The 27009-nt window shown below is 44.4% G+C and overlaps 4 protein-coding genes across 5 annotated transcripts; 1 reads left to right on the top strand and 3 right to left on the bottom strand.

The window, feature by feature from the left end:
• Positions 1 to 1009: 1009 nt before the first annotated feature.
• On the bottom strand, positions 1010 to 3126 carry LOC102710304 (zinc finger CCCH domain-containing protein 39-like). Of its 2 annotated transcripts, XM_015837433.1 has the most exons (3): positions 3015 to 3126; positions 1889 to 2575; positions 1010 to 1750 (listed from the first exon to the last, which is right to left on the bottom strand). In XM_015837433.1, exons 2-3 carry the CDS (start codon positions 2549 to 2551, stop codon positions 1412 to 1414), a joined length of 1002 nt encoding a protein of 333 aa, XP_015692919.1. In that variant the 5' UTR covers positions 2552 to 2575; positions 3015 to 3126; the 3' UTR covers positions 1010 to 1411. The 2 variants fall into 2 exon arrangements, with proteins under 2 accessions (XP_015692919.1, XP_015692918.1); XM_015837432.1 differs by having other exon boundaries at positions 1010 to 2575.
• A 7537-nt stretch (positions 3127 to 10663) lies between these two features.
• Positions 10664 to 12126, top strand: LOC107304312. Its single transcript, XM_015837863.1, has one exon. It carries the CDS (start codon positions 10698 to 10700, stop codon positions 11781 to 11783), a length of 1086 nt encoding a protein of 361 aa, XP_015693349.1. The 5' UTR covers positions 10664 to 10697; the 3' UTR covers positions 11784 to 12126.
• A 577-nt stretch (positions 12127 to 12703) lies between these two features.
• LOC102710022 lies at positions 12704 to 15978 on the bottom strand. Its single transcript, XM_015837862.2, has 4 exons — positions 15457 to 15978; positions 13669 to 14499; positions 13398 to 13553; positions 12704 to 13306 (listed from the first exon to the last, which is right to left on the bottom strand). Exons 1-4 carry the CDS (start codon positions 15736 to 15738, stop codon positions 12911 to 12913), a joined length of 1665 nt encoding a protein of 554 aa, XP_015693348.1. The 5' UTR covers positions 15739 to 15978; the 3' UTR covers positions 12704 to 12910.
• Positions 15979 to 17045: 1067 nt separating this feature from the next.
• On the bottom strand, positions 17046 to 23608 carry LOC102716599 (translation initiation factor IF-2, chloroplastic). The gene is made up of 12 exons (XM_006655554.3): positions 22139 to 23608; positions 22026 to 22058; positions 21386 to 21499; positions 21140 to 21289; positions 20956 to 21054; positions 20777 to 20839; positions 20542 to 20697; positions 20338 to 20403; positions 18637 to 18873; positions 18272 to 18547; positions 17875 to 18063; positions 17046 to 17645 (listed from the first exon to the last, which is right to left on the bottom strand). Exons 1-12 carry the CDS (start codon positions 23510 to 23512, stop codon positions 17484 to 17486), a joined length of 2919 nt encoding a protein of 972 aa, XP_006655617.2. The 5' UTR covers positions 23513 to 23608; the 3' UTR covers positions 17046 to 17483.
• Between the last annotated feature and the right edge of the window lie 3401 nt (positions 23609 to 27009).

Genomic DNA, 27009 nt, shown 5'->3' with positions numbered 1-27009 from the left:
TACGATAAAACGCCTTGCTTCCCCAACCATCTTGCAGCGGAGCAGTCTTTTTGTGATGAGCATGATCACAGTATTGTCCTGTATTTCGTCGAACTGATCTCATTCCGAACCGTAGTGCGCACTCGGCACGCGCGATGCGAAAACAACGAACTGTATACTTACCTATCCTGGCTATCCATCATCTATATCATCTTTTGATGTACAGCAACATCTTAAGTCATTGTTTGCCTTAGTTAAAGAAGGCATAGAAATCAGCAGCTAGCACGTAACCGGCAATGCAGTCTAGTACGGACTCACAAGGTTCGGTCCAAGTTCACTAAAATGTTAATTCAATAAACGTTCAAACATAGAGAAAAAGGACACCAAAATGCCATTTAGTATGCTTCAATTCAAATTCACCAAAAGTTAACTGAACATACCTGCACTTTCAGCACAAGTTTTCCAACTTCGAACACATAAATCAAATATGTAAAATATCAGCCTTCAGGCACTTTTATGGCGTACAAGTGTGCTCTCGGCAACAATTATAATACTTCCTCACAGTATAAGACCTTCTAGCCTTACTTAGATTCACACAGATACTAATTATATATATTAATTATACAAATTATATATATTAATCAACGTATAAATCTAGATAAGATAAGAAAAATTTACAATATGAAACGGAGGGAGTAAGAAGCAACATCAAACTGCATACTTACTTACCAATCATCTATCATCTTTTGTTATAAAGCAAGATCTTAAGTCCTTGTTTGCCTTAGTTTAAGAAGACAGACAAATCACTCTCCAGCGGGCATAGTCATACAGCGACAGGCTTCAATTCAAGTTCATCAAAACTATAATTCATTAAACAGACAACCAGAGAAATAGGAGCACAAAATGCCATCCATGCTTCAATTCAAGTTCACCAAAACTATAACTCATTACTTTAACTGCCCATAAACATTACAACTTAAGATGCCTGAACTTTCAGCATACAAGTGTTCGACACATCAATGACATATGCAAATAACTACATTCAGGCACTTTCATAGCGTACAAGTGTTCAAGACATCAATCAAATATGCAAATAACAGTCTTACTTACATGAGTCCAGCAATTTGTCACCTGGTTTGCTCAAAACGCAACTAGCAAACAAGAACATGATAACCTATAACGATATAAACCATAGGACAAATAACTCCCAATGTAATAACTCACATATTTGACCACAACTTAATACCTAGAACTCTCTATATATTCACATTTCGCCTGTGTGCTAAATGTATAACTCAGTTCTCGTTTGCTTTGTGCAACTAAATATACCTTATTTACGGCTTTCCTTTTTCCCTCTTTTCATGTGTCATTGTTGAAGATAGGGAGACAGAGGGAGTGAGATTAGCAGTCGGTGATGGACTGACATGTATGATCAACGGCGGAAGGAGAAGCGGTCGGCGGGGGTGATGGAGTGGCGGAAGTGGCAGCGGTGGCCGTAGGGACAGACACCACCGGAGAGCACCATGCGGCAGACCTCGGTCTTGTAGCGAGGGTGGCGGATGACGGGGCGGAGCTCCGCGACGCCGTGCGCGAACTGGCACTGGTCGCCATAGGGGCACGCCCCGGTCTCCTCCCATTTGTTGCACAGCTCCGTCTTGAACATGCCCTGGTTGTACACCTCGAACTCCAGCCCACCCATGGGCGGGTCCTCCTTCACCCCACCCTTGTGCTCCCCTCCCTCCGCGCCGTCAATGCCCACGAACACGCGCTGCTGCTTGCATTGTCGCATCGTGAACATCATACTAGTAAGGATTGAGGATTTTGGATTGAGCACTGGAGTCAGTGCACTGCAAGAGTGTGATCCAGACACAATGGAGGATTTGGGGGGATTTGGTTTCACCGAGCTTACGTTCAGCGGCTTCGACACGCGATGCTTGCCGCCCTGGTTCAGCTTCTGGTAGCCGGTCGAACGGATGGAGATGCTCTTCGGCAGAACCGCCTGCTTCTCGGGGACGGCGACGGGATGCATCAGTGCGGCGGCAGGCGGCGACGGCGGAGGAGGAGGAGGAGGAAGAACTGGCACGGTCTGCTCCTCGGCGAGGCGGAGGCGGCGGAGGTCACCGGCGAGGGTGATGGCGGAGCCCTGCATCCCGCCAAACTTGGCGATGCGGCACGCGAGGTTGTTATTGGCGACGCGGAGCTCGGCATTCTCCCGACGGAGTGCGGCCGCCTCATCCGCGGCGTCGGCGAGGTGGGAGAGGCAGAGCTCGAAGCGGTTGGCCACCTCCTGGTACTGGAGCGCGAGGCGGGTGAGGTGGAGGCGGTGCTCGGTCGCCGCCGCGTCATCTACGTCGTCGATGACGGAGTCGGAGGAGGACGAGCAGTGGGAGAGCGAGGCGGCGCGTGGCGGCGGCGAGGGGCTGAAGGGGGAGTAGCAGCCGTAGAAGAGATCCTCACCGCTAGTCAGCGGGTTAGGCGAGGAGAACCGTTGATCTACGCCGCCGAACGCCATGGGGCCCAAGGCCGAGTAGAAGCGGTCGGGATGGGCCGGAGGTAGGAGAGCTTCCTGCATTGCCTCTCCGCGAACAACTAATCCCTGCAACCAAATGGATCAAAATATCAAGCAAAATTCAAACAAAAACCACACTGAAAATCTGCACAATGAAGAAAAAAAAATATAACAAGAGAAGCTATCCACAGAACCTAGCGCTGAGGAGGTCGCAGAACTTCATGATTTGAAGTTTGAACTCAAACAGGACAATCGTATCACGAAGGCAACCAAAAACTGCATTTGAGGATGCGATCAACTATTCTCACAAAAACACGTTAAACCGATGGCGAAGATTACGCTCTCGACAACGCAGCACGAGAAACAGCAAGCAAAACGTGAAATCAAAAATCCAGCCAAATCGATCAAACTCGCATCCCAAGTGGAAGCACCAGCACCAGCAACAGCAACAGCACGCCCAACCCAGCGAGCCACCGATCAACCAACTACACCAAGCGCTAACCGAAGCGTGGATCAAGTACTCTACCTCTTTGAGTAGCGATTCACCAGAGGAAGCATTCGATCGGAGAAGACGATCTGGGGGATATGGAGGGAGGAGGAGGTTGTGGGGCTCGCGCCCTGCTTCGGATGAAATCTCTGACGAGTCTGACGAATGCAGGTGTTTCATTCCACGCCTGCATAAATAAGAGACGCACGCACTCCGTGCGATGGATTCAGCGGGGCCCACCCCGCGCTCTGGCACGCTCTCGCTGTTCAAGTGTTTAGAGCTGGTAAAGGGCGGCTACAAGTATATTTTAAAAAATAAGAAAAGAGAAAAGGAATGTACACGGGTTCCAAGACAAAATATGTGTATGACATGTGAGGCCATGTATTGATGTTTTATAGGTAACTATTGTATAAATTAGCTATTAGATTGACTATAGATAAATTGGAGCTAGTAGTTGACTATACTATTGAACTTGCTCTTATACGAGAAATAGGATGTCACGACGTCCTGACCCTAGGAACCCCCCTAGGCCGAGCCCGAGCTCTAGAAGATTAAGACATCACTCACACAACCAACACATGTCTTCTCTACGCACTTTGTCCTCACTCATGCGCACCCGGTCACTCACACAACCAACACATGTCTTCTCTACGCACTTTGTCCTCACTCATGCGCACCCGGGAATGACTTCCCGGTCAGTCACCCATCCTAAGATTGCTCCAGGCCAAATACACTTAACCTTGGAGTTCTCTCAATAAGCTTCCGAAAAAGAAGTTACAACTTGTTGGTATGAATATCTATCGAATCCTACTAAGCCTTGGGCTGGGATGTTACATACACCCACCCTCAAAGGACCCGACGTCTCCGTCGGTCCTACATACCCACACTTGGGCAAGGTCCTATATACCCACACTTGGGCAAACAACCAAGAACGTTCCCCTCTTGGTCACGTCCGTGTGTCCAGGTCTGGCCCATGTGCCATGCCGTGTCCCCGCAGGGCCCACGCGCCTGTGAAACCGCGAGGGTCGGCTCTGATATCATTCTGTCACGTCACTTAACCTTAGAGTTCTCTCAAGATAAGCTTCCGAAAAAGAAGTTATAACTTGTTGGTATGAGTATCTATCAAATCCTACTAAGTCTTGGGCTGGGATGTTACATACACCCACCCTCAAAGAACCCGACGTCTCCGTCGGTCCTACATACCCACATTTGGGCAAACAACCAGGAACGTTCCCCTCTTGGCCACGTCCGTGTGTCCAGGTCTGGCCCATGTGCCATGCCGTGTCCCTGCAGGGCCCACACGCCTGTGAAACCACAAGGGTCGGCTCTGATATCATTCTGTCACGTCCCGACCCTATCCAGGTCTGGCCCATGTGCCATGCCGTGTCCCCGCAGGGCCCACGCGCCTGTGAAACCACGAGGGTCGGCTCTGATATCATTCTGTCACGTCCCGACCCTAGGAACCCCCTAGGTCGAGCCCGTGCTCTAGGAGATCAAGACATCACTCACACAATCAACACATGTCTTTTCTGCGCACTTTGTGCTCACTCATGCGCACCCGGGAAGTCTTTTCTGCGCACTTTGTGCTCACTCATGCGCACTCAGGAAGTCGTCCCGACCCAAGGAACCCCCTAGGCCGAGCCCGTGCTTTAGTAGATCAAGACATCACTCACACAACCAACACATGTCTTTTCTACGCACTTTGTGCTCACTCATGCGCACCGGGGAAGTCGTTCCGACCCTAGGAACCCCTAGGCCGAGCCCGTGCTCTAGGAGATCAAGACATGAGATCAAGACATCACTCACATAACCAACACATGTCTTTTCTGCATTCTCATGCGCACCGGGGAAGTCATCCCGACCCTAGGAACCCCCTAGGCTGAGCACGAACAACCAACACATGTCTTTTCTGCGTACTCATACGCACCGGGGAAGTCATCCCGACCCTAGGAACCCCCTAGGCTGAGCACGGAGCCCGTGCTCTAGGAGATCAAGACATCCTAGGAATGACTGCTCACTCATGCGCACCGTGCGCACTTTGTGCTCACTCATGCGCACCCGGGAATGACTTCCCGGTCAGTCACCCACTTTGTGCTCACTCATGCGCACCCGGGAAGTCACTCATGCGCACCCGGGAATGACTTCCCGGTCAGTCACCCACTTTGTGCTCACTCATGCGCACCCGGGAATGACTTCCCGGTCAGCCATCCATCCTAAAATTGCTCTAGGCCAAGCACGCTTAACCTTAGAGTTCTCTCGAGATAAGCTTCCAGAAAAAAATTACAACTTATTGGTATGAGTATCTATCAAATCCTACTAAGCCTTGGACTGGGATGTTACACAGGACGAATGGGATGATCTGATATTTCTTTTCCCGCTGTTAAATTGGTTATGTTCACCACGACATGTGAGATTATACAATTAAAGCAGCGGGTCGTAATGTCAAATAATCAAATTTTAATTTAGCAAGGCACGACGAAACTGTGTCTTGTCACGTGGCATTGTCGGGCATGAATGGTCAAACCCTCTGCTAGTGTTTTTCACTAGCCTCGTCCTACTCAATGACCGCTCATGAAGATACACATGTTTACTTTAGAGACTAAAAATACCATGTTAACTCAAGAAAGAAATATCTCAAGTGTTAATTCACGGTGGGTTTAGATTTATAATTGATGGAGATGGATTCATATAATCATATACAAAATACAATTATACTTGTAGAAATAAAAGTTAAAAGTTATATATAAAATCAAAATCTTTAGAAATATAGTCTTACATATATGTATATAATTTGAGAGTTGCATATTAAAATTAATTTATATGTGAATTATCAGTTTAGTTTGACTTTGTTCATAAATCTCGTGACTCGTTAGCTCGCTCGACTTGTGACAAACTCGGTTCGGCTCGACTCGGCTCGTTTTATTTTTTTAACGAGCCGAGCTAACATTTTAGCTTGTTAGAGATAACGAGCCAAGCTCGAGCTAGCTCGTGAGCTACTCACGAGCCTAACGAGCTAGACCAAAGACATGCGATTTACCGGCGTTCATTGATTCCACCCCAGAATGCATGTGTTCAGTAATTCATAGATTCACCACGTGATATGTTGGTTTAAACTTTAATATTTAGATACCATTTCATATGATTTTCATATTTGAACTAAAAATTTGCTTGTATAATCTATTGAAAAATTGTTTAAATTCATTATTCATGCATGCCTCACGAGCCTAACGAGTCAGCTCGAGCTTTGTAACGAGCCGAGCCGAGCCAACTTGTTATCTTAACGAGCCGAGCCGAGCTAAATCGAGCTGGCTCGTTATCCAGCCCTACACGTGAGAGCGCACAAAAGCCCCTCCAAAAAACTCTGCATTGGGTGAAGGTGAACCTACCATACGTGCAAGCAGTGATATGTAGTACTGTAACAAAAATTGATTCAAACCGCTAGTGCAACTTCGTTATTACACACTGCGTGGCCAGGTCTCAACTTAAAAAAAGTCTATTAATCATTTGTTTCATATCGTAAACTTTTTAAAGTCATCTATAGATAAATATTATATATATAATTTATATATATGTTTAAATTTATTAGTATTAATATATTTAAACAATATCTCGTGAAACGGAGTAACTATATTGTTAATAATCCCATAGCAAAAAAAAATCATGGATGGTCCACCCTGCTTATAGAAAACAAGTCTGCTAGGTAGCTGAGCTACTAGCAGCATATATCCTTGCACGTAAGACACGACACAAACAACGGTATCCTAGCTAAGCTAGTGCGGTTCTTGATGGGATTATTACAAATCTTTGCTTTGCTTTCACGGGTCTGTCCCTCTCAGGACTCCGCCGATCAATCGATTGATCAGCTAGCTAACCAAACCAACGCCGTCTCACGAAAGATTGTTAACCAACACATGTACAGAAAAAGAATCAAGCCGTCGCTCTCCCTCCACAACATTGCTTCCTTGATACAGCTTTAACTAACTTGGCCCACGACCACCTATGTCATGCCATTCCATTCCATGCACACACGTACGAACTACACACATCACCCACCCCCTACTCTATCTAGCTAAAAATATTGAGGTGGTTATGCTTATAACCCAAAATTTGACCCTTTAATCTTAAATTTTAAATTTTAAGTTGATTTTGAGTTTTTACTAAATTTTATTTTCCAGTTTTAGCTTTTAGATTATTATGAACACATATGTAAAAGTTTTCTTTATAAATTATCTTCCGTTTATAAATATGTTTGACATTTTCTTTTTACAGCCCTAAAGATGACCATGGGATTTTTGGCACTAGCTGTATCACGATATAGAGGGCGTTTGAGATAGCTAAAATAAAGATATTTTTATAATAAATGTTTGAGGATATAAAAGACTAAAATTATTATAAAGTGAAAATATTGTTTTGGAAATATTACATGAGAACTTTTCATATAATTTTTTTAGTGAAATGAAACACACTGTTTATGTGCTTGAAAAATGCGTCCGAAAAAAAAAACTAAAATTCATGATTGGATTAGAGCGCAGCTCGTGATCTCCCGTGGCTGTGACGCCCAAACGAATCCGTGAGGCTTTTTAGGTGCGTTTGTGCTTTCGTTTGACGACGCCGAGATATATCGACCGATCGGGATGAGGTCGGATGGGTAGCTACGCATGTGCTAGGCGATCCCAATCAATCAAGATTAGTTATGGGATTGTTTGTTGGTACGTGCGAGTGAAGACATGCACGCACGCGATGGTGAGCGCTCTGATGTGCAGGTCGGACCTGAAATTAATTCAAGTGATTTGCATCCATCCCAGTGTTGTTTTCAAATGTGTCCTGGAGGCCTGGATTAGCAGTGTCCCTGTGCTCAAATTAAGAATTAAACATCCATTTCGTGCCGAAGATTTCAAACCATGAATCAGCTGAAAACGTGTACGTTTATATACCAGTACGTATATCGGTATATGTCCGTGAGAAACTTGTTGAAGCTGAACATGGTCACTGTAGGGCTGTGTAGCGAACTTGTTATGGGCTGACATGCTTACGTGGGCTGGTCGATGTCAATCATGGGCCGAATGACAACCCAATTCATCATTCGGCCAAGGTCCACACAATTCCGAACTTGTTATGGGCTGACACGCTAACTCTGTCCCAAAATATAAATATTTATAATTTGTTTAGCATATAGTAAGGAGATGTCCGATTGAATTAATCCAATTATATTCCTTTTCTAACCATCTAATTGACTTTGAAATCATTGAAAAATATTTAAATCATGTGAATCAATGTAGAAATGTTTATATTACGAGATAAAATTTGAATTTTAGAAATAATTATATTTTGGAACCGACCAACTATTGTTTCCTAGGACAAATGAAAGCCCAATGCAGCACTAGTCCTCACACCGTCGATCAAAATCAACCAGTTCAAGTGTTCAACGGCTACTCTGAAATGGTCCAGAACTAAATAGAACCTCCAGAATGGACAAAGCAACAGAAAATAGCACCAGGTAACACACTTCATAACATAAAACACAAAAAATACAAGGGAAATATCTAGTTATTTACAGTTAAGTGTGCAAATGGATTCTGATTCTGACCATGACTCTATGGAAGTTGGAACCAAATCAAGCCTGGATTGTACCATATCCATCTTGGTATCCAAAAAGCACGAATAATCAGGATAATCTGCAGACTGCAGTTGTCAAAGATGCAAGTATCTGAATTTCACAATGTTGAGATGCATTGCAACTTTGCAAGTTCAGTAAAATGCAGATTTATTGTCACATTGGCAGAAAAGATGTAACTGTAAGTCATTTGCCAATTTTCTGCTTAATCTGACCATTAAGGCCGTCATCTGTTTAAATAAAACAGTATTTTGGTGCCTTATCATTTGAAGAGCTCATAACATCACATAATCTCATTTCACAATCCATGCATGTCAACCCTCTGCCACAGGAATGTCTAAACACTATTAATTAACATCACATTCTCACACTGAATTTCAACACAAAGAACTGCAGAACCAGAAATATTAAGAACAATAACTGAATCAGACATCTTTAATTTCAAGTTTCCTCTGCTAGAAATGGATCATTAGTGCTACAGCTGCCAACACCACAACGTAGAAAGAATCAGAACAATATGCAGGCACCAAACATAAAAGAATCTGCATCATAAACAGGAGAGATGTGCACAAAGCTCAGAAGATATGACCAGGCTTGACAATAAAAATTTAGCGATGTATGCAAAAAAAGAATAAGATAAAAAAGAAACAGGGATAGAGAAGAAGATGAATCTATTGTTAGGCCATTGATGACATTGAAATTCAGCTAGAACCTCAATTTTCTCACTTCTCAGAGCGCTTTGCACAGACTAAAAAAATTCTAGAAAGCTAAAGCAAACATCAAGAGCTGCAACAGCAAACTAAGTCAGATTTCTTGCAATTTCAAGCAGTACACACCATCCGTCCCAAATAATATGCGCAAACATCAACAAGTGCAGATGTTCAGCCAGAAGTTATCAGCAAAAATGAAAAGATGGGCTAAGATCCTGATTATCGTGAAAGGCTTTCCCTAGAAGGGATGGTAATTACAGAAATTGAACTGTGCACTGTCCTTAGCTCCATGTGATTTGCAGATTTCTGCACTAAGGAGTCTGCTTCAGCTAGGCAGAAACAAAATGCATATAACTCTGAGACAACTATCTCAACACGAACAGAACAGGGCTTCAAAAAAACGCGAACAGAACAAACGAACTCAGCAAGCAGAAACAGAGGGCCCAAATGCTCAATGCAGATGCAGCATGACTTAGCTAGTCGGATGACAAAGTAACTTGATCGGTGGAGCAAAGTGCCAGACCCGGTTCGGTAGGTGGATGGCCGGGAGGTTGTTAAGGGTGAGGAGCTCGCGGCCGCTTGATTGGTCGACGGCGTTGAAGAGCCACGACCCGTCGTACGGGCCGAAGTAGCGAGCACGGCGGACTGCTTCCGGGAGGAAGATGGGGTGGGTCAGTGCAGCCGTGGGAGACGACACAGGAGATGGTAGGCCCGTCGGATTTCAGGAGGATGAACCCCAGGAGAGCTGACGGCCAGGGGCGGGAGTTGTACGAGCGTTCGGCGTTCGCGTGGATGTGGTCGAACGCGCACAGCCGGGAGCCCGGGATGCGACAGACGATCTCGAACACGACGGCATCCAGGAGTTCCGCCCATGGAGGGGGCTCCCCTCCATGGCCATGGGAGACGGGAGTGGAGGCTTCCGAATTGGCGGTGGGTGATTTTAGTGGTGGAAGGCGCGAGAAGGGAAGAGGAAGGCGAGAGGCAGCGGCGGAGCGTGTTGCGGGCTTGCGGCTTGTGCTGGAAGACGAGGCTGCAAATGCCAGCCGACCGTGGTAAAATCACATCTCTACCATTAGGCCCTTCTAGAAACTGAGTTCTCCTCAAGCCCATGAACTAAGAAACAAGTAGCCCGTCAAGCCCATTGAGGCCCAGATCTGTTCGGCTGAATTCAAACGAAGGGGCGGCTTCACACGTGTGACTGCCAGATCAGCACCTCCACGTCGTCCTCCGCTATAAATGGCCCCACGGCGTCAGCGTCTCGTGCACTCGCACGAGAAAAATCCGTTACTCTGATCGTCGCATTTCTCTCGCAGAGAGAGAGAGAGAGAGGGAGAGGGGGAGGGGGAGGGGGAGGGGGAGGGGGAGAAGCCTCGCGCGAGAAGTGAAGCCGCTGAAGCCATGGACGGAGGAGACCAGCAGATCATCGTGATGAAGGGTCTCCGCAATGCGGTCCTCCGCGCCTCAGAGGTCGTTGGCCCGCGCGTCATTGCCGTCGGGTCCGTTCGTGTCAGCGACACCGCTGCCATGGTCGCTCTCCTGGAGAAGGAGGTGTTGCGCCAGGGGTGGGAGATCCAGCACAAGCACCGACTTATCAGGCTGTCTCGCTTGGACCACGACCTCACCATCGTTCTCGAGGTCCTTGTCCCGATCCTCGTCGCCAACCCGTTAGACCTCGTCGCGGGCCGCGAGCTGAGGCGCTACGGTCGGTCCATGGAGCACACGGCCTGCTCGGTCGTCGGCCCCAGCCACCCCCTCTACGCCGCCGCCGGCCCTGTCAGACGCCTCCTCCGCCAGTATGCTAAACATCAGTATCGGGGTACGAAGGACGATACGTGGCTCGCCGGCAACATATGGGAGGTCCATGATCGGGTTTCGGCCATCAGGACTTTTCTAGTTGATTTCCAGCACTTCCGTGTCCCGGAGGACGATGATATTGGAGACGATCGTATGGGCGACGCTGCCGCAGAAGCCAAGGAGACTATCGTCATTCGGGGTCTCCGCGATGCGGTCCTCCGCGCCGCAGAGGTCATCAGCCCGCGCGTCATTGCCGTCGAGTACGTTCGTGTCAGAGACACCCCTGCCATGGTCGCTCTCTTCGAGAAGGAGGTGCTGCGCCAGCATTGGAGGATCAAGGATAAGCGCCGACTGATCAAGCTTTCTCGCTTGGACCACGACCTCACCATCGTTCTCGAGATCCTCGTCCCGATGCTCGTCGACAACCGGTTCGACCTCGTCGCGGGACGCGAGCTGAGGCGCTACGGGTGGTCCATACAGCACAAGGCCCGCTCGGTAGCCGGCTGCAGCCACCCCCTCTACGCCGCCGCCGGCCCTGTGGGACGTTTTCTCCGCCGGCATGCTCATCACCAGCATCAGGCGACGAAGGGTGCCGTGTGGCTCGACGACAATATTGTGGAGGTGCGCAAGAAGATTTCAGCGTTGAGGTCGTTTCTTGTTCGGTTTCCATTTTCTATTGGAGGAGAGTGATACGACGCTATAGGCGACAACGACGAGGTCGGTTCATATAGAACTACTCCCCCACGCCACACCATGGGTAATGGGTTTGATGTCTTGTTTAAGACTTCTGACTAGCTAGAAATCTGTACGCTTCTTCTTGCTGAGTTTGATGGAGTAGGACTCATTTAGTTCAGAAATTTGTAAAACACTTTGTCATCCTTTCTTGTCCATCCTGGAGACATTTCAGAAAATTGATGAGCCTACTTGATCTAATTGGGTTTCACTGGATGATTGCAGCCACGTGTGATCTGTATGTTTGTGCTTAGACTTCCTGTGACCAGTGCTCATCATTTTTTAAAATAAAATGAACTATACTCGCTATGCAGTATTGCTTGAAGTTGAAAGAAATTTAAATCAGTTTGCTGTTACGTTATCTTGCTTGAACTGGTTTACTATGTGCAGAGATCTCTGCTAAATAACTAAAACAGCATTGCCTCTATCCTTCTGGTGGCATTTCAGACAATTCACGATTCTAGTAGCTCTGTGTTTATGTGGATGATTGTTGTGTGGTCATGTGCATGATTGACTGATTGTCCTTGGATTTTCGAGACTGTGTCTGTGTGCGTCATTTTTCTTCATTAATGAAGCTATAATTTACCTTTTAGTTGCAAGAAATCTGAATTAATTTGGTGTTATAGACCTTGCAGTATTTGTTATCCTGATTGACTTTGTTTATCCAGTTTTTTCGTGTGACGCTGTTAACTTTTTATCAAAAGTAATTTTATAGTCCTTCAGTAGGTACTGTGAGGTACCAAAATTTTAGTGTAAAATTTAGTACCTTTGGTAACTCCTGGTACTTTCTTAATGACCGTAAAGTTGCTCTTTTTTTTGCAGGGCGACACTATTCCTATTAACAGTTAATAACACATTAGGGAAAAAAGAGGGTGCTTCCTCGCATTGCCTCCACCATTTTATATCTAATTCTTAATAAATTACACCGATCTGGGTGAACCACTGGCACACCTCTCTTTAATAAGAGATTAGAGAAAAAAGGGTGACTTCACCATTTCATATCTCACCCTTAATAAATTACACCGATTTGGATGAACCGATGGCACACCTCTCTAGTTAAATTGGAATGATTATACATTGCACGATTAGCATAATATACGTTTTAATCCTTTTGCATGACACTGACTACAGGGCTCCAGAACCGTTAACTTCACCGTAGATGGAACTTTATTTTCAATGTACGTCCTGATAGCAGAGAGTGCTCTTGGGGCTTCCATGAGAGTATCCTCGCTCATGGGATCACACCTTACAAAAGGTTTTAGGTAACACCTAAGATTACCATAAATGGTGTCCAATGTAAGAGACTCGAGTGACACCATGTTCTTGAGAATATAATATGTTAGCTCAACCAAGCTCTTTGCGGAGCTGAAACCAGTGATCTTCACACTCTTGAGGTTGTCATGACGATTTTCAGGAATTTGCCTCCAATCTGGAGATTTCTTGAAAACTGATTCCTGCTGCTTCATGCATGGCCTATACATCTGAAGATGGAAAGGAGAACATCATTGAGCTAAATGAACCCTGAGTGAACAGATCTTAGCATGAAAGAATATTTAAGGAGCACTGGCTTACATCCAAGATAAAAGTTTCCAAGGAAGGAGAAGCATCAAGGAAAGAAACCAGAGAAAAATAATCGTAGGATGGTGAAAATGTCAATCCTGATGGAAAGCAAATGGTAAGGTGCTTGAGGTAGAGAAATTTGGTAGGTAGCATTGGTGTATCGATCACCTGCACAACAAATATAGCATGTCTCAAATCAATCATATACATGTATGACTAATGTAATATGCATATACATCGCTAGTCGATAACAACTCTAAGCTTATGAACAATATATACATACCTCACCCCCCGAACTTATGTAAAGAGTTTCAAGATTGGGCATAATGGGGGGCAGCACAGCACGAACATAATGTGCAAGATTCATATGTTCCATGTTTAGCTTCTTCATATGCGATGTGTCTCCGAGTGAGAGCTTTAACCTTCTCTCTTCTCTAAGGTAAAAACCGGAGAGATTTGGAGCTTTGTTCTCTAATACTTTCAGGTTGAAGCATCCAAAAACACAAAGGTAGTTGAGCTTCTGCAGAGAGCAAGGTATTTTCAAGCAGATTATCCCCATGCAACTGAAAAGGTGCAACTGCTCCAACGCAGGAGAATTGGAAAGAAAGCACTGTAATTCTTTCCCTGTGATATTCACGTGACTCAAACGCAGGCCTGTAAGGCTTCGCAAAGGGCTGAGTTCAGCTGTGGGATGAAAGGCACAGAAGGAAAGGTTAAGGAGACGAATTGAATTTTGAATCCCATCATCAGATGATAAAAGTGAGCATGGAAAGTTGTACTCTCTTTCAGTTTTACACAGCTTAAGAGTCAGTTCTTCAATCCCTGGCTTAACAAGCTGAAACCAACTTTCAAGATAACGACTAGCATCGAAACCCACAACACCAACATATTCAAGCCTGAATATTTTCACGCCAATGCCTGAGTGGTTCTTCAGAACATAGTCAATTTTGCGGCTAAAGTTCCCTCCACAGGCACTCGCATTCAAACCAATTGTATCCTTAGTTAAAATGAGGTTGGGATGGCGTCTCCAGAAACATAAAAATGCTTTAGACAAACAAGCAGCACGAGCGGCATCATGCATTGGCATTAGGGAATGTATGTGATGCCAAATGTCCTGCATACATAAGCATGGGATGTAAGATCAACACTGGGGTTGTAAATCCAAAGTGTTACTTGAGTTGGGGAATAAAAAGGGATGAACAACATGGCGTGCAGAGTTGCGTAGAATACAGTAGAGTGGGATGTAACCATAGTAGTGGGATGTAACCATAGTAGGTAGATTCAGCACTATATAAAGAAAATTTTACCCTACCAGTTTCGTTAGTGGGTTTCCAATGGGAAGAAATATAGTTGGTATTTGCTAATGGCTACCAGAAATTAACAACCATGAAAAATACTTTAACATGGATCAAGAAAATTTGTACTTGCTGTAGAAAAATCTAGCCATTTGTTCTGGATTAAGGTAGCAAATAGCAAAACCAATGCTGTAGCTCCTAGTTATGCCAAGTCATGAACAATGGTAAAGCTGTAAAGCATCTCACTTTGGTATGAAAGCATCTCAGAAGAGGTTTTGCTGGTAATAGAACAACTAGAAGCTACAAATTCAGGAGTGTAGGAACGTGTCCAGACAATAGTACTAAAATACATAGTATCTGATCTCTGTTAGTATAAATCGAATAATAATATTCAAAGTACCCCAGTATAATCCAATGAATTAGTCCAATCAGGGCATCCGTGGTACTATCATGCTTAGATTCTATTTGTTTCCACTTAATGTTACTGTAATGTAAACTATTTGAACTAATTTAAAACAAACAAATATTTATGATAATAGTAGAGTCCAGATTGTTTTTATCTGATAAGCTCATCCGATGTTGTCTAAAGACCCACTGCCCTTGAGTATTTTTAAAGTAATTGCTCACCTTATCATCGGTTACCAACGTCAGCTTATAATAATCCAACTTAAAGTAATCTAGCTTAATAATCTGTATTGCTATAATCCTAAATAGAAAAAAAAACGTAACCTTAATTTAATCCTGCATCATCAGAATTTATTACTCCAGTGCAATACCTCAGGAAGGTGTGGGATACAGCTTCTCGTTGTTTTTCCAGCTCGAGAATCGCCACCCTCATCTTGCTTACACGTAATCAGTTCAGAGAAAGGAGGGTTACTTAGGGCTCCGATTTGGCGCCGGCGCCGGCGCCGGCGCTGCCGCTGCTTGAGCCGATTCAGTTGAGAGAAAGGAGGTTTTCTCCAGGGTCCTCCGGTTTGCCGCCGCCGCTTCCGGTGGCGCTGCACGGGCATGATCCCCGTCGAACGAGTAGGTCGACGTCGACTACTTCTTTTTCCCATCTCGATTTCTGCTCTTCTCCTGTCTATCTCCTCTCCTATATCTGTTCAATTTTGGAACCCTAACTGCCCCCTTATCTAGAGTCCCTTCAACATCAAATTTGGGCCCATTAAGGCCCAGATCTGTCGCCTGAATTCGAACCAAGGTGCGGAGATCAGCACCTCCACGTCGTCGTCCGCTGGCCCCACGGCGTCAGCGTCTCGTGCACTCACATGAGAAAAAATCCGTTACTCTGATCGTCGCATCGCAGAGAGAGGGTGTGAGAAAAAATCCGTTACTCTGATCGTCGCATCGCAGAGAGAGGGTGAGGGTGAGGGTGAGGGGCAGGAGGATGCTCGCTCGCGCGAGCTGTGAAGCCGCGGAGGCCATGGAGGGAGAAGACCAGCAGATGATCGTGATCGAGGGTCTCCGCGATGCGGTCCTCCGCGCCGCATGCACAGGCCATCGGCCAGTCGGCCCGCGCGTCTCCTCGGCTCGGCAGGGATATAGATCAAGCTTGACAGGTAAACTTGCTTAACCATGTAAGCAGAAAACGAGTTCGCCTTCAAGCCAATTGTATCCTTCGTTAAAATGAGATCGGGATGACATCTCCAGGAACGTACAAGGGCTCTAGACAAACCAGTAGCACGGATAGCATCACGCATTTTTACATTAGGGAATGTAAATGATGCCAGATGTTCTACATACATAACCATGAGATGGAAGATCAACATTGGGGTCGTAAATCCAAACTGTTACTTCCGTTGGAGAATAAAAAGAGTAGAACAACATGGCGTGAAGCCTTGTGTAGAAATCCTTGAGTCCTTGTTCCTGATGATGTGCTGCCTGGTGTGGAAGGAACGGGATGCCAGAATTTTTGACGATCACTCACGCTCGGTATATCAGTTGTTCAGCGATGTCAGGGATGGGATAAAACTGTGGCTAGAGACAGGGTTTTTCAAGCAATATAACGACTAGTTCAGCTTCAATTTTTTTCGTTTATTTCTCTGGTTTAGTTCCGGCCTCCTTCTCGTCAGACTCGGCAGCCTCTTGCTGGGTTGCAATCTCTTTCTTTTTTCTTTCTCCTTATTCTTAATGAAATCGGTTAGCCTGTCTTCGGCCAGCCCGCAAAAGAAAATGAGTTCGCGTTATGCATGTTAATTTCATTTATTTCTTTCTAAGAAAAATATTTCAATAGAACAGTAGCTCACTCATTTTACACTTGAGTATGAGTACCATAGTAATATCAGCACAATCAACCAACTATGTATTTAGAATCATACAAAATGATAGGAGGATACCAGTCTACTAGAGAGTGGAAAGTACAATAATCGAATATGCATGAATGTTGATTGAATAATGATGGTGTCACCATTACAGAGTTATTACATCCTGTGTCAAAAATCAGGTGGTGTAAAACTAAACACACTGTTTATCTACCTGTTAGTGGCAAACTAAAAAAAGGTAACAGTTGTCTCCTCTCCTGTTATGTACATCAAAATACAGCATCAGCAGATGCAGGCTATAGGAGGCGGTTAAGCTCAGGTTTGGTGACGCATGCAGGCCCATCGGGTCCTACTGTACTATGGCTTGCATAAGTTCGTCGTATTTACGATCGATTACGCAGTTTGCTGTTCTTCGTTAATAACAACAATGTGACCAATAATGCACTCCGTCTTTCTTTCTTTCTTTCTTTCTTCCCGTGGTAAATTTGCTGGCTCTGATCCTGCAGTTGTTACACGATGGGTGCCTATCAGCTTTGCCACTTCTACAACTGGACGCCAGCATCCTTTAGGGCAGCAGTCACAGAAGCAGAGGCTTCCTCCAGGGTCCTTGTCTTCTTCACTGTGTTGAATGCCTCCACGACATCACCTTCCTCCCATTCGTCAAAATCATCTACCCCAACGCCACACTCTAGCCCGGCGCCAACCTAGCGATAAATAAATAAATAAAATTTGAACATCACATTATGAGGACTAATATCAAAAGAGTGAATGTGAATACAAGGTAATAAAATCATATTCCTTTTTCCGTTACTTAGAGAACACTTTTTTTAGCATCACATTACGAGGATTAATACTCAGAAGACACATTGCGATACTGTAGGCAAATAACTTTCTCAACGAGAGAAGTGCAATAAGAATGGTCATTGTATGTACCTCCTTTACAGTTTCTTTCACCCGTCTCAATGAATCAAGTGTACCCACATAAACTTCCTTCCCTTTACGAAGAACGCGGACATTGCAGTCCTGAACAACTTTGCCTGTAGTAATCATGCAACCCGCCACCTTTCCACTGCCACTACTAAAAACAGCACGAACTTTGGCTGAACCAAGTGGAACTTCCTCCTGACAAAGAAAGACAGATGAGGATGGGCATCCAAATATTCCAGTAACTTGAAATGACAAGTAAATACTCTAAAGCACACCAAACTATCATGGTAATGGAGTAATAAGCAATCTTTTATAAGAAGGATTTCCCAACATGGAAAGGAATCTGGACCTAATCAACGAGGGTATGTCCTTCATAAAAGTTGAAGAGCAAATTTCTGCCTACCTCAGCAAGTTCAAGAAGTCCTTCCATTGCATTCCGCAAATCATCAATCAAATCATAGATCACCTTGTACAGACGAATTTCCACACTTTTCTTCTTAGCATAGCTTTTAACTGATCCTGGAGCTTTGACATTAAAACCAAATATAATCCCTTCTGAGGCAACAGCCAGATCAACATCACTGACACTCACATCTCCTGGAGCTTGGAGTAGGAACCTCAAGGAGACATTTTCTTGAGGCAGCACTTGGATTGCTTGCCTAATGGCCTCAATGGAACCCTATTTGATCATGTATTTAGCATATTTACCAAATAAAGAATGAATAGTTCATATCGACAATGCATATAGTTTGCAAGAGCATTGGATACCTGAAAATCAACTTTAAGGATGACATTAAGCTCATGTGTATCAATTCCTACTTGTTTTCCAGATGAAACAGATGCTGCAATGGATGACAGAGTGACTTTCCCTTCCCCAGCTTTCGCAGATATCCTTTCAATTCTCAGTGAGTCAGCACGTGCATTTGCCCTTTCGCGTGCAACATCAAGGTTGTCAACAGACTCAAATTCATCACCAGCAAGGGGTACATTATTCAAGCCAATAACCTGTCATAACATATCATTTCTTGATAAATTCAGGATGCTTATAATAATACTACTACAAACATTTGAACAACATTTTATGCTCAATGGTACTAACGTGAAAGGCAGCAAGCAATGGAAGAAACATTCCTTTCTCAATCCAACTATGCTAGTACATGTGTAACATCCACCTTCCAAAATCCATATTAGACCAATCCTTCTATACGAGCAGGTCCATGTACGTATTGCACAGTACCTACCAAAATCTAAATCAGCCTAATGTTTCTGTAGGGGGCTAGGGGCAGACCCGTTAACAATTTCGCTTCACTCAGAGGATAGCCAGAAGAATAGAGTCAGTAGTCGTGATTGACAGGATGACAAGGGCAAGTTGCCCACCGTCACCACAATGCTGTTGACAGGAAGGTGGGAGAGAGAGCTAGATTGATTCTTTTTCTTGATTGATAGCAAATAACAAATTATCTTAAATTTATGGGAACACCAAATAGCTAGATAAATTGCTAAAAACAACTCAAAGAAAAGAAGCTTGTCTCTAAGCCTCACATGCCTTCTGACCATGTGTGTCACGCATTTCCTCCGGTCCACACACCCTGGCCCTTCTACTATAAGTGTGGTCCCACATACAATGTCATCCTTGCTTAATGTAAAATGTGTAAACCTGGAGGTGTTGTGGTTAGAAGTTAGAACATGCCGTCTTATATATGACCACAAACTATATTCTCCATAGGGACTAATAATCCCAACATGGGCCACAAAGGCCTCCAATAATGGGCTGTGGTATTATGATATGCATATATGGTCCTGGAAGAAGGCAAGAGATGTTGATAGCTACAATCAAGCTCAGGTGGTTAAGAAACTCTACTTGGGCTTTTTCTTGTCTTCTCCTGTCTTCAAATTTAAATTTTAGATTTATCAAATTCTGATGCATGTCTAAAAAAGAGTAATTTTTTTAGATAATGGAAAAGAGCTCATATTTAAGGATGTAATTAAGGGTTTGAGCAGGTTCATATTTGCTAGCTACTTCCTCTATCCAAAAATATAAGAACATCTAGAGTTTAAATTTGCCCAACAATATAAGGACATCTTCACCAATGACCTAACTACACATCACAATCAATCACAACTATCCATCATTTAATTTTCTCACCTACTTCCCCATCTCCACCAATCACAATCATCCTTAAAAGTGTTGGACGGAGGGGCTGTCAACAGTGACCTCTATATAACCATATCCATCAATACCATAGAACTAACAGTTCTAATGTAAATAAACAATTATAGTTTCAGATAAACGTCAGATAAGAAACCATGTGCTGAGTATTTTGTTTAGAGCCATCATGGCCAGAGGGACCATCTCATGAGGAGAATCAAATGTAATTTCAGTAATTTTTTTATCTGAAATATGGTATATTAGGAAATATTAGGAAAGATCGTGCTAAAATGAATGGGGAAAGAAAGGAAAGGGAAAACCTGCACGGCATTGGACGGCCCAGCTCTGTCAATAAGATTTCCACCATCATCATACATTGCACGGATCTGCAATGGTAATAATGATATGTTATACACCAGAGGATCCATGGTTGCTAGTTAGTGCTTTTTTTCATGCAAGATGTATTACATATTCTGGATCAAATCATAAGTAACAACTAACAAGTAGGAATTGGGCAAACCAACCTTTCCAAAAGCTTCACCACACACAACAATATCACCCTTGTTCAGGGTTCCATTTTGTACAACTAAGGTGGCAAGAGGTCCTTTAGCTTTGTCAAGGCATGCTTCAATAACTGTACCCTTTGCATTTCTATGAGGATTGGCCTTTAATTCTTGCAACTTCAAATTCATAACAAAAGCATATAAAAAATAAAGTCGATAGATTAGCAGAAAAGGAAGGGGCATATTTGAAGCATACCTCAGCAACAAGCATGACAGTCTCCAACAGTTCATCAACACCCTCTCCACTAAGAGCACTTATCTGACAGACATTACAACTAAATTAGATCAAATAAGTAACAAGTTCATGGGGGAAAAGAGACAACAGGTTGATATACGGAAAGGAAATTTCTCGTCCAGATTGTGGGAATCAACAACCTGAATCATTGGGATATCACCACCCCACATCTCTGGCATAAGTCCAATCTGGGAAAGCTCTTGCATGACACGTTCAGCATTAGCTCCTTCCTTGTCTATCTGCTTAAATAGGAGGTTACTGAAATATGGAAGGGAATTTTTTTTTAATAACTGCAACCAATGATGAGATGACTAGGAAATAGACCTTGTTTATGGCTATCACAATAGGGACTCCAGCTGCCTTTGCATGTGCAATTGCCTCATTTGTTTGTGGACGAACACCATCATCCGCAGCGACAACAATGATACAGATATCAGTTACCCTAGCGCCTCGAGCTCTCATTGCACCAAACGCCTATTGTGTTGAGTAATTAAACATTGTAATAACCACACATAAGTACAACCACAAAGAGAGAAAATATAGTAAAATATACATATATTCTTGCTATACCTCATGCCCTGGAGTATCAAGAAAAACACAAGCTTGAGGGTTTCCCTCAACCGGTACAAGAACCTGATAGGCACCAATCCCTTGTGTTATTCCGCCAGCCTCAGATGCCACCACCTGTAACTAATTTTATTTAGATCTACAGGTTTATACAAAATAGATGTTTCCATGTTTTAACATTAATCATTACTCCCTTTGTTCGCCAAGACATGATGTTTTACCCAATGTTGCAGAGAACAATGCATGACTGTTCAATGCCAGGAAATGGACTACTTTGCCCATCATATACTCATTAATCTAAAACCTTCATTCGTTCCAATACAAGCTATCCAGTCAGGCAAGGCGTGCTGAAAGTTTTTTGCCCCGATCAACTCAAGCGGCAGGTGCCACATGGAACTGTGAATGTGGATGTGATTGAATGCCTTGAAGAGAAAGTATGTACTATTAACTCATCCTGGAATGTGCATCATGGTAAAAATAAATAAATGCACATTCCACTAGTTATAATTTTACCCAGAAAATCTGAAATGTTTCTATTTGAGAACAAAACCAACATCCTAAAATGTCATCCAAAAAAGAACGAAGGAGTATTATATAAAATCCCAATATTACAAAAAAGAGGAACATGACAAGGAATATATACCTTGCTCTTGCGTATATAATCCAACAGGGTAGTCTGCAAGCAGAAGTAAAAGTGTCATTAAAACAGTACTTTGGAACATCTGACAAACTGAACATTTGATACTATGATAGTACCTTTCCATGGTCGACATGGCCCATGATAGTCACAATAGGGGGCCTTACTTCCAACTTGTCCAAATCTTCCTCATCAAGAAATTCCTTCTTCTTTGCCATCTCTTCCACTTTCACTGGACCACTTTCCAGTACTTCGACATCATATTCCATACAAACCATCTTAACCAGATCTTTATCAAGTGTCTGAACATTGTCAAGCATAGCTCCTCTCACAGATAAAAATCGTAAAATTTCTGACTCGCCGATTGCTAATTGATATGCCAATTCCTCAATCTCCATTCCTTCTTCACCAACTTCAAGGATCTCGACTCTGACTGGCTCTTCAACTTGTGAAGCCTCAAGCTGAAGCCTTGCAGCTCTACGTTTTGCCTTGCTCCATCTCCTCCCCTTGCGCACTGGAACACCGGAAATTGGTACATCTGCAGTATCCTCATCAACTATTCCATCATCATTTGGCATTCGTCGGCGAGGACCAGCTGGTGTGCTTGTTTTTTTACGACGGTCATCCTTGATTTTCGCTGGTGGGCCTCGTACTGGCTTTACAGGTTCTATCAGTGCTGCAGCTACAACTGGATCCACTATTGGTTTATTGGAAGCAAATTTATCAATCAGGATTGGTCCTTTTTTATCCTTTGACATATCAGCCTTGACAGGCCTACGAGGTGGTGGTGCTACAGAAGGCTTTGTTAGTAGCTGAGGTACTGGTTTTGTTGGAGCTGGCATAGAAGGTTTAGCTGTAGAACTAGACTGATTCCTACTTTCAGGACGCGGATGATCTCTTACCACCTTATGTACAGTTGAAACAGGGTTTCCCTTTCGCCACACGCTCTTAAGTGTTTTTGTCTTCCTCGAATTCACACCCTCCGCTGCTGGAGTTGCCGAACTATCAGACTTCGACGCACCATTCTGCCTCGAACCACTGCTGTCGCCGCTTCCATTTCCAGAGGTCGATGCCTTCAGCTTCTCAGCCTTCTCCAACACCTCATCCAATGACTCTCTAACCTTATCTCTATCCTCCAAATTTGACCCTGGAGGCCTCCCACCACCGGACGGCGATGCCGCCGCATTCATGCCCTCCGGTGGCCCATTAGCCCGCACCGGCTTCTGCGGCGGCTTCAGAAGAAGATCGTTGTCACCATCAGGCTTCACACCCACACTCCCTCTCGACGAGAACTGAACCCCCTTCTCCTCATCGATCAAATTGGTTATAACCATACACCTACACAGCCTCCCAGGCGCGTACTGCCACCGCCGGATACTGTCGAACCCGGTGAACTTGATCCTCGAAGCCAAATGCGACCTCGCCGCGGCCACGGTCAGGGGGCCAGGCCTCCCGTTGGTCCCCAGGTTGGTAACAGACGCAGGAGACGCCATCGAAACACTCTTATCTCGGTGGAGTACACTCTGTACTAATACTCCCTCCCTTTGCGTGGATAGGAATAATAGGATGGATGCTCACCGGGATGGGGAAGCGGCGGGACGACGGACGGCGGCCCTGCTCGCGAGGGGGCCTCGGCGGCGGGCGGGCGGGCGGGACGGGAAGGGCGGGAGTCGACGGCGAGCCAGCCGAGGGGACGACGGGGTAGATAAGCCGCTCGCTCGCTAGGGCCGCACATTCATTCTCATTTTTGGGCACGCCACAGTTTTAAGCACGCTGGATTTTTCTTTTTCTCTTGGGCACAGTTGCGCTCAGACCCTGCCGCTGGAGGCATATGGGCTTTACGTCTTCGTTTTTTTTTTTTTTTTTTTTTGCAGTTTAGAGGATTCCAATCGCTAATCTAAATTTGGTCATCCATATCTTCATTTGGATGATTAGAGCATCCCTAATAGCTCATCTATCCCATCCTTTATCCTGAAAATAGAGGATGGAGACTACATATTGAGCTCCAACAGAACGGCTATTCTATCATCTATTTTTAGATGTTATCCATATTAGGAGAGAGAACCTTCATATTTGAATGATCTCTATATATCTCTTTGGAGGATGGAGAGAGATCATCCAAATATGAAGGTTCTCTCTCCTAATATAGATGACATCTAAAAATAGATGATAGGATGATCGTTCTGTTGGAGCTCAATTTGTAGTCTTCATCATCTATTTTCAGAACAGATGATGGGATAGATGAGCTGTTGAGGATGTTATTAGTCCTTTAAAAAAATTATTTCATAAATAAATAACACTAACCCAAATATCGATGCCTTTACTTATTGATGTCCATGTTCAACTCATGTCACATCGAAGGCCGGCACGAACAACTTTAGCATCAGACTTATGTCTTGTTTAGTTCCTAAATTTTTTTCTAAAAAACATCACATCAAATCTTTGGACACATAAATAAAGTATTAAATATAGATAAAAAAACTAATTGCACAGTTATGGAGGAAATCTTGAGACGAATCTTTTGAGCCAAATTAGAAAGTGATTAGTCATAAGTGCTATAGTAACCAACATGTGCTAATGACGGATTAATTAGACTCAAAAAATTCATATCGCGGTTTCCAACCGGAATCCGAAATTTGTTTTGTAATTAGACTACGTTTAATACTTTAAATTTATATCCGAAAACTTGATGTGATGTTTTTGCAAAAAAAATTTACAAACTAAACACCACCTTATATAAGCCTTTTAAAAACAAGTGTATTTCTTTATTTATAAATATATGTATGGCGCAGCGGAGAGAAACTTGGTTCCTGTTTTCATGTAAGCATGGTTTGTTTTATTCACTATGTAATTTTTTTCTTTTTTTTTTGAGCGGTAGGCGCTCTTGACGTAATAATAAAGCCTCGACAAATACGAAAAATCAATGTAGTAAGATCTTTTAACACAAGCCTTTTTTTTGCATTTTTCCAGTCTTCAATTAGTAATCCCCGCTCAAAAAAAAGAGTAACCCAAGCATCCGACAATCACCACACTAAACTAAAAGACTCGTCTTCTCACAACTTAACTATATGAATGTTCATTTGAACAGGCATGCTGAGAAATTGAATGTCTGCATCACAAATGTTGGCGCCAATATTTGGGTTAAAAAGGTAGGTTTTGTTAGGGGTTTATTGGTAAAACAAAGTTTTGTAAAAGAGCTAAATCATAAAAAATGTAGGCTTTCCGTGTATCATGTATACACATAACGAGTTGCAAGTTGCATGTTATTATAATATATAGGATTCGAAACTAGGACACATTTTATCTATATACCCTATATAGTTGGATTAACATGCATTGAGCCAAATTATCTAGAAATAATAGTCTTTGGATCATCTTAACCTTTGATCTTAACCATTAATATGTCATGTGTACAACTCATTTGCCGTAGTTGTTGCTATTGTATTTAACATGCATTAAGCCTATTAACTAGAATAATAGACTTTGGATCTTTCAGGTCTGTTCATAATTATCTATTGCAATCCTTCATGTGCTTCCGAGCTCATTGTTTATTCTTTTTAGGCATTATGAGTCCACGTGTTTTAGATTATTTATCTTCCGAGCTCAAATTATCTTAGAAGCATTATTAAAATTCCCGCTGCAACACGCAGACCATTCACTTGTCAGATACATTTCACTGACTAGATTGAAGAGGCCCCTTTGTTTGCTACTTGGGTCACTAACTTGCCCCTTGTAGGGTGGGATACAATTTCCCAATTCCATTAGCCAAACATGCCCTCTCTGTTTGGAATGATAGATGCCCCTCTCTGTAATTGGGGAAGAAGGCCGAAGTTGGGGGCGTGAAATGACCTTCGGAATGCAGATGCCATACATTGATTTTTCCTCTGCAATCAAATGTGTTTGTGCTTTGAATTCAAATGTCACGACAGCTCTACTGCATTTTTTCTTTCTCTCTTGCTGGGTAGGCCGAAGACAGACTGACCAATTCCCTTAAGGTAGAAAGAAGAAAATGGTTACAACACAGCAGGATGCTGCTGGGTCCGACAAGAAGGCCGGCACCGAACCAGAGGAAGAAGAAACGAAAAAAGGAGTAAAATTGTACATTTGACAGACACACGCTCGAAAAGAAGTGATGAAACGAACAAACACACGGACACGGGGCACGCACATCCATGGACGCGCGACGAAGTCCAGGCATCTTTACTGCGCCGCACTTGGCTGCTCTTGTGGGCTTGTGGCCGGCGGCACCAACTGGTTTACGCCCTGGCGCCAGCGGCGGCGGCGATGCCGGGCAGCTCCGGCGTGACAACCATGCTGTAGATGTGCTCCATCATCCGCCGCTCGAAGTCGCCGCGCCGCCGCGCGCTCCCCTGCAGCCGCGCCCGCGGCACACGCTTGCCTAACAGCCCGGCCGCCTCCGGCGCGCAGCTCCGCGACCTGGCCAGCGCCGCGCACGGCCGCCCCCCGGCCAGCGCCAGCATCGCGTCGACGTACGCGTCCCGGATCCTCGCGAGCAGCCGCGACGGCGACAGCATCAGCAGCAGCACACGCGCCGCCCGGGCCTTCCGGCTCCAGGACAGACGACTCCGGACGGCGGCGGCGTCGTCGTCCTTCCTCCGAGCACCGACGGCGCCGAGGCGGGCCACACGGAGGTGCCGCGACGGCGAGCCGAGGCGCTGGTAGTTCCGCCGCGCCCAGTACATCTGGATGCTGCGGCGCGGCTGCGACACGAGGCTCGCCATTGCGTGCGATGCTGCTGCTGCTGCTACTGTGTGCTGCCTCAGTGCTTCTGCTGCATTCCCTCCACTGAGCAGTGGATGCTTATATAGTGTGAGCTAAAGTTAATTCAGATCAGTGGCTGGAGAGACAATTTGAGTGGTCAATACTGTGGGATCAACACGAGCTATCATCTACTATCTGACTTTGATTTGGGTTCGTTCTTGCCGGCGCATTGATGTAGCTCGTTAGCTTTGAACCGGTCGCACTGGGC

This window comes from Oryza brachyantha, chromosome 5 (assembly GCF_000231095.2).
Source record: "Oryza brachyantha chromosome 5, ObraRS2, whole genome shotgun sequence".
Taxonomy (NCBI): Eukaryota; Viridiplantae; Streptophyta; class Magnoliopsida; order Poales; family Poaceae; genus Oryza; species Oryza brachyantha.
This window is presented reverse-complemented; position numbering and strand designations above follow the sequence as displayed.

Coding starts and splice junctions, on each gene's coding strand:
- LOC102716599 (XM_006655554.3), bottom strand. CDS start 23,512: ATGGCGTCTCCTGCGTCTGTTACCAACCTGGGGACCAACGGGAGGCCT. Junction 22,059..22,138: donor GCCATGTCGACCATGGAAAG/GTACTATCATAG, acceptor TTCTGCTTGCAG/ACTACCCTGTTGGATTATAT. Junction 17,646..17,874: donor TGAAAGAAACTGTAAAGGAG/GTACATACAATG, acceptor ATTTATCGCTAG/GTTGGCGCCGGGCTAGAGTG.
- LOC102710304 (XM_015837432.1), bottom strand. CDS start 2,551: ATGCAGGAAGCTCTCCTACCTCCGGCCCATCCCGACCGCTTCTACTCG.
- LOC102710022 (XM_015837862.2), bottom strand. CDS start 15,738: ATGGGAAAAAGAAGTAGTCGACGTCGACCTACTCGTTCGACGGGGATC. Junction 14,500..15,456: donor GTATCCCACACCTTCCTGAG/GTATTGCACTGG, acceptor TTATGTATGCAG/GACATTTGGCATCACATACA. Junction 13,554..13,668: donor ACATAAGTTCGGGGGGTGAG/GTATGTATATAT, acceptor TTTGTTGTGCAG/GTGATCGATACACCAATGCT.
- LOC107304312 (XM_015837863.1), top strand. CDS start 10,698: ATGGACGGAGGAGACCAGCAGATCATCGTGATGAAGGGTCTCCGCAAT.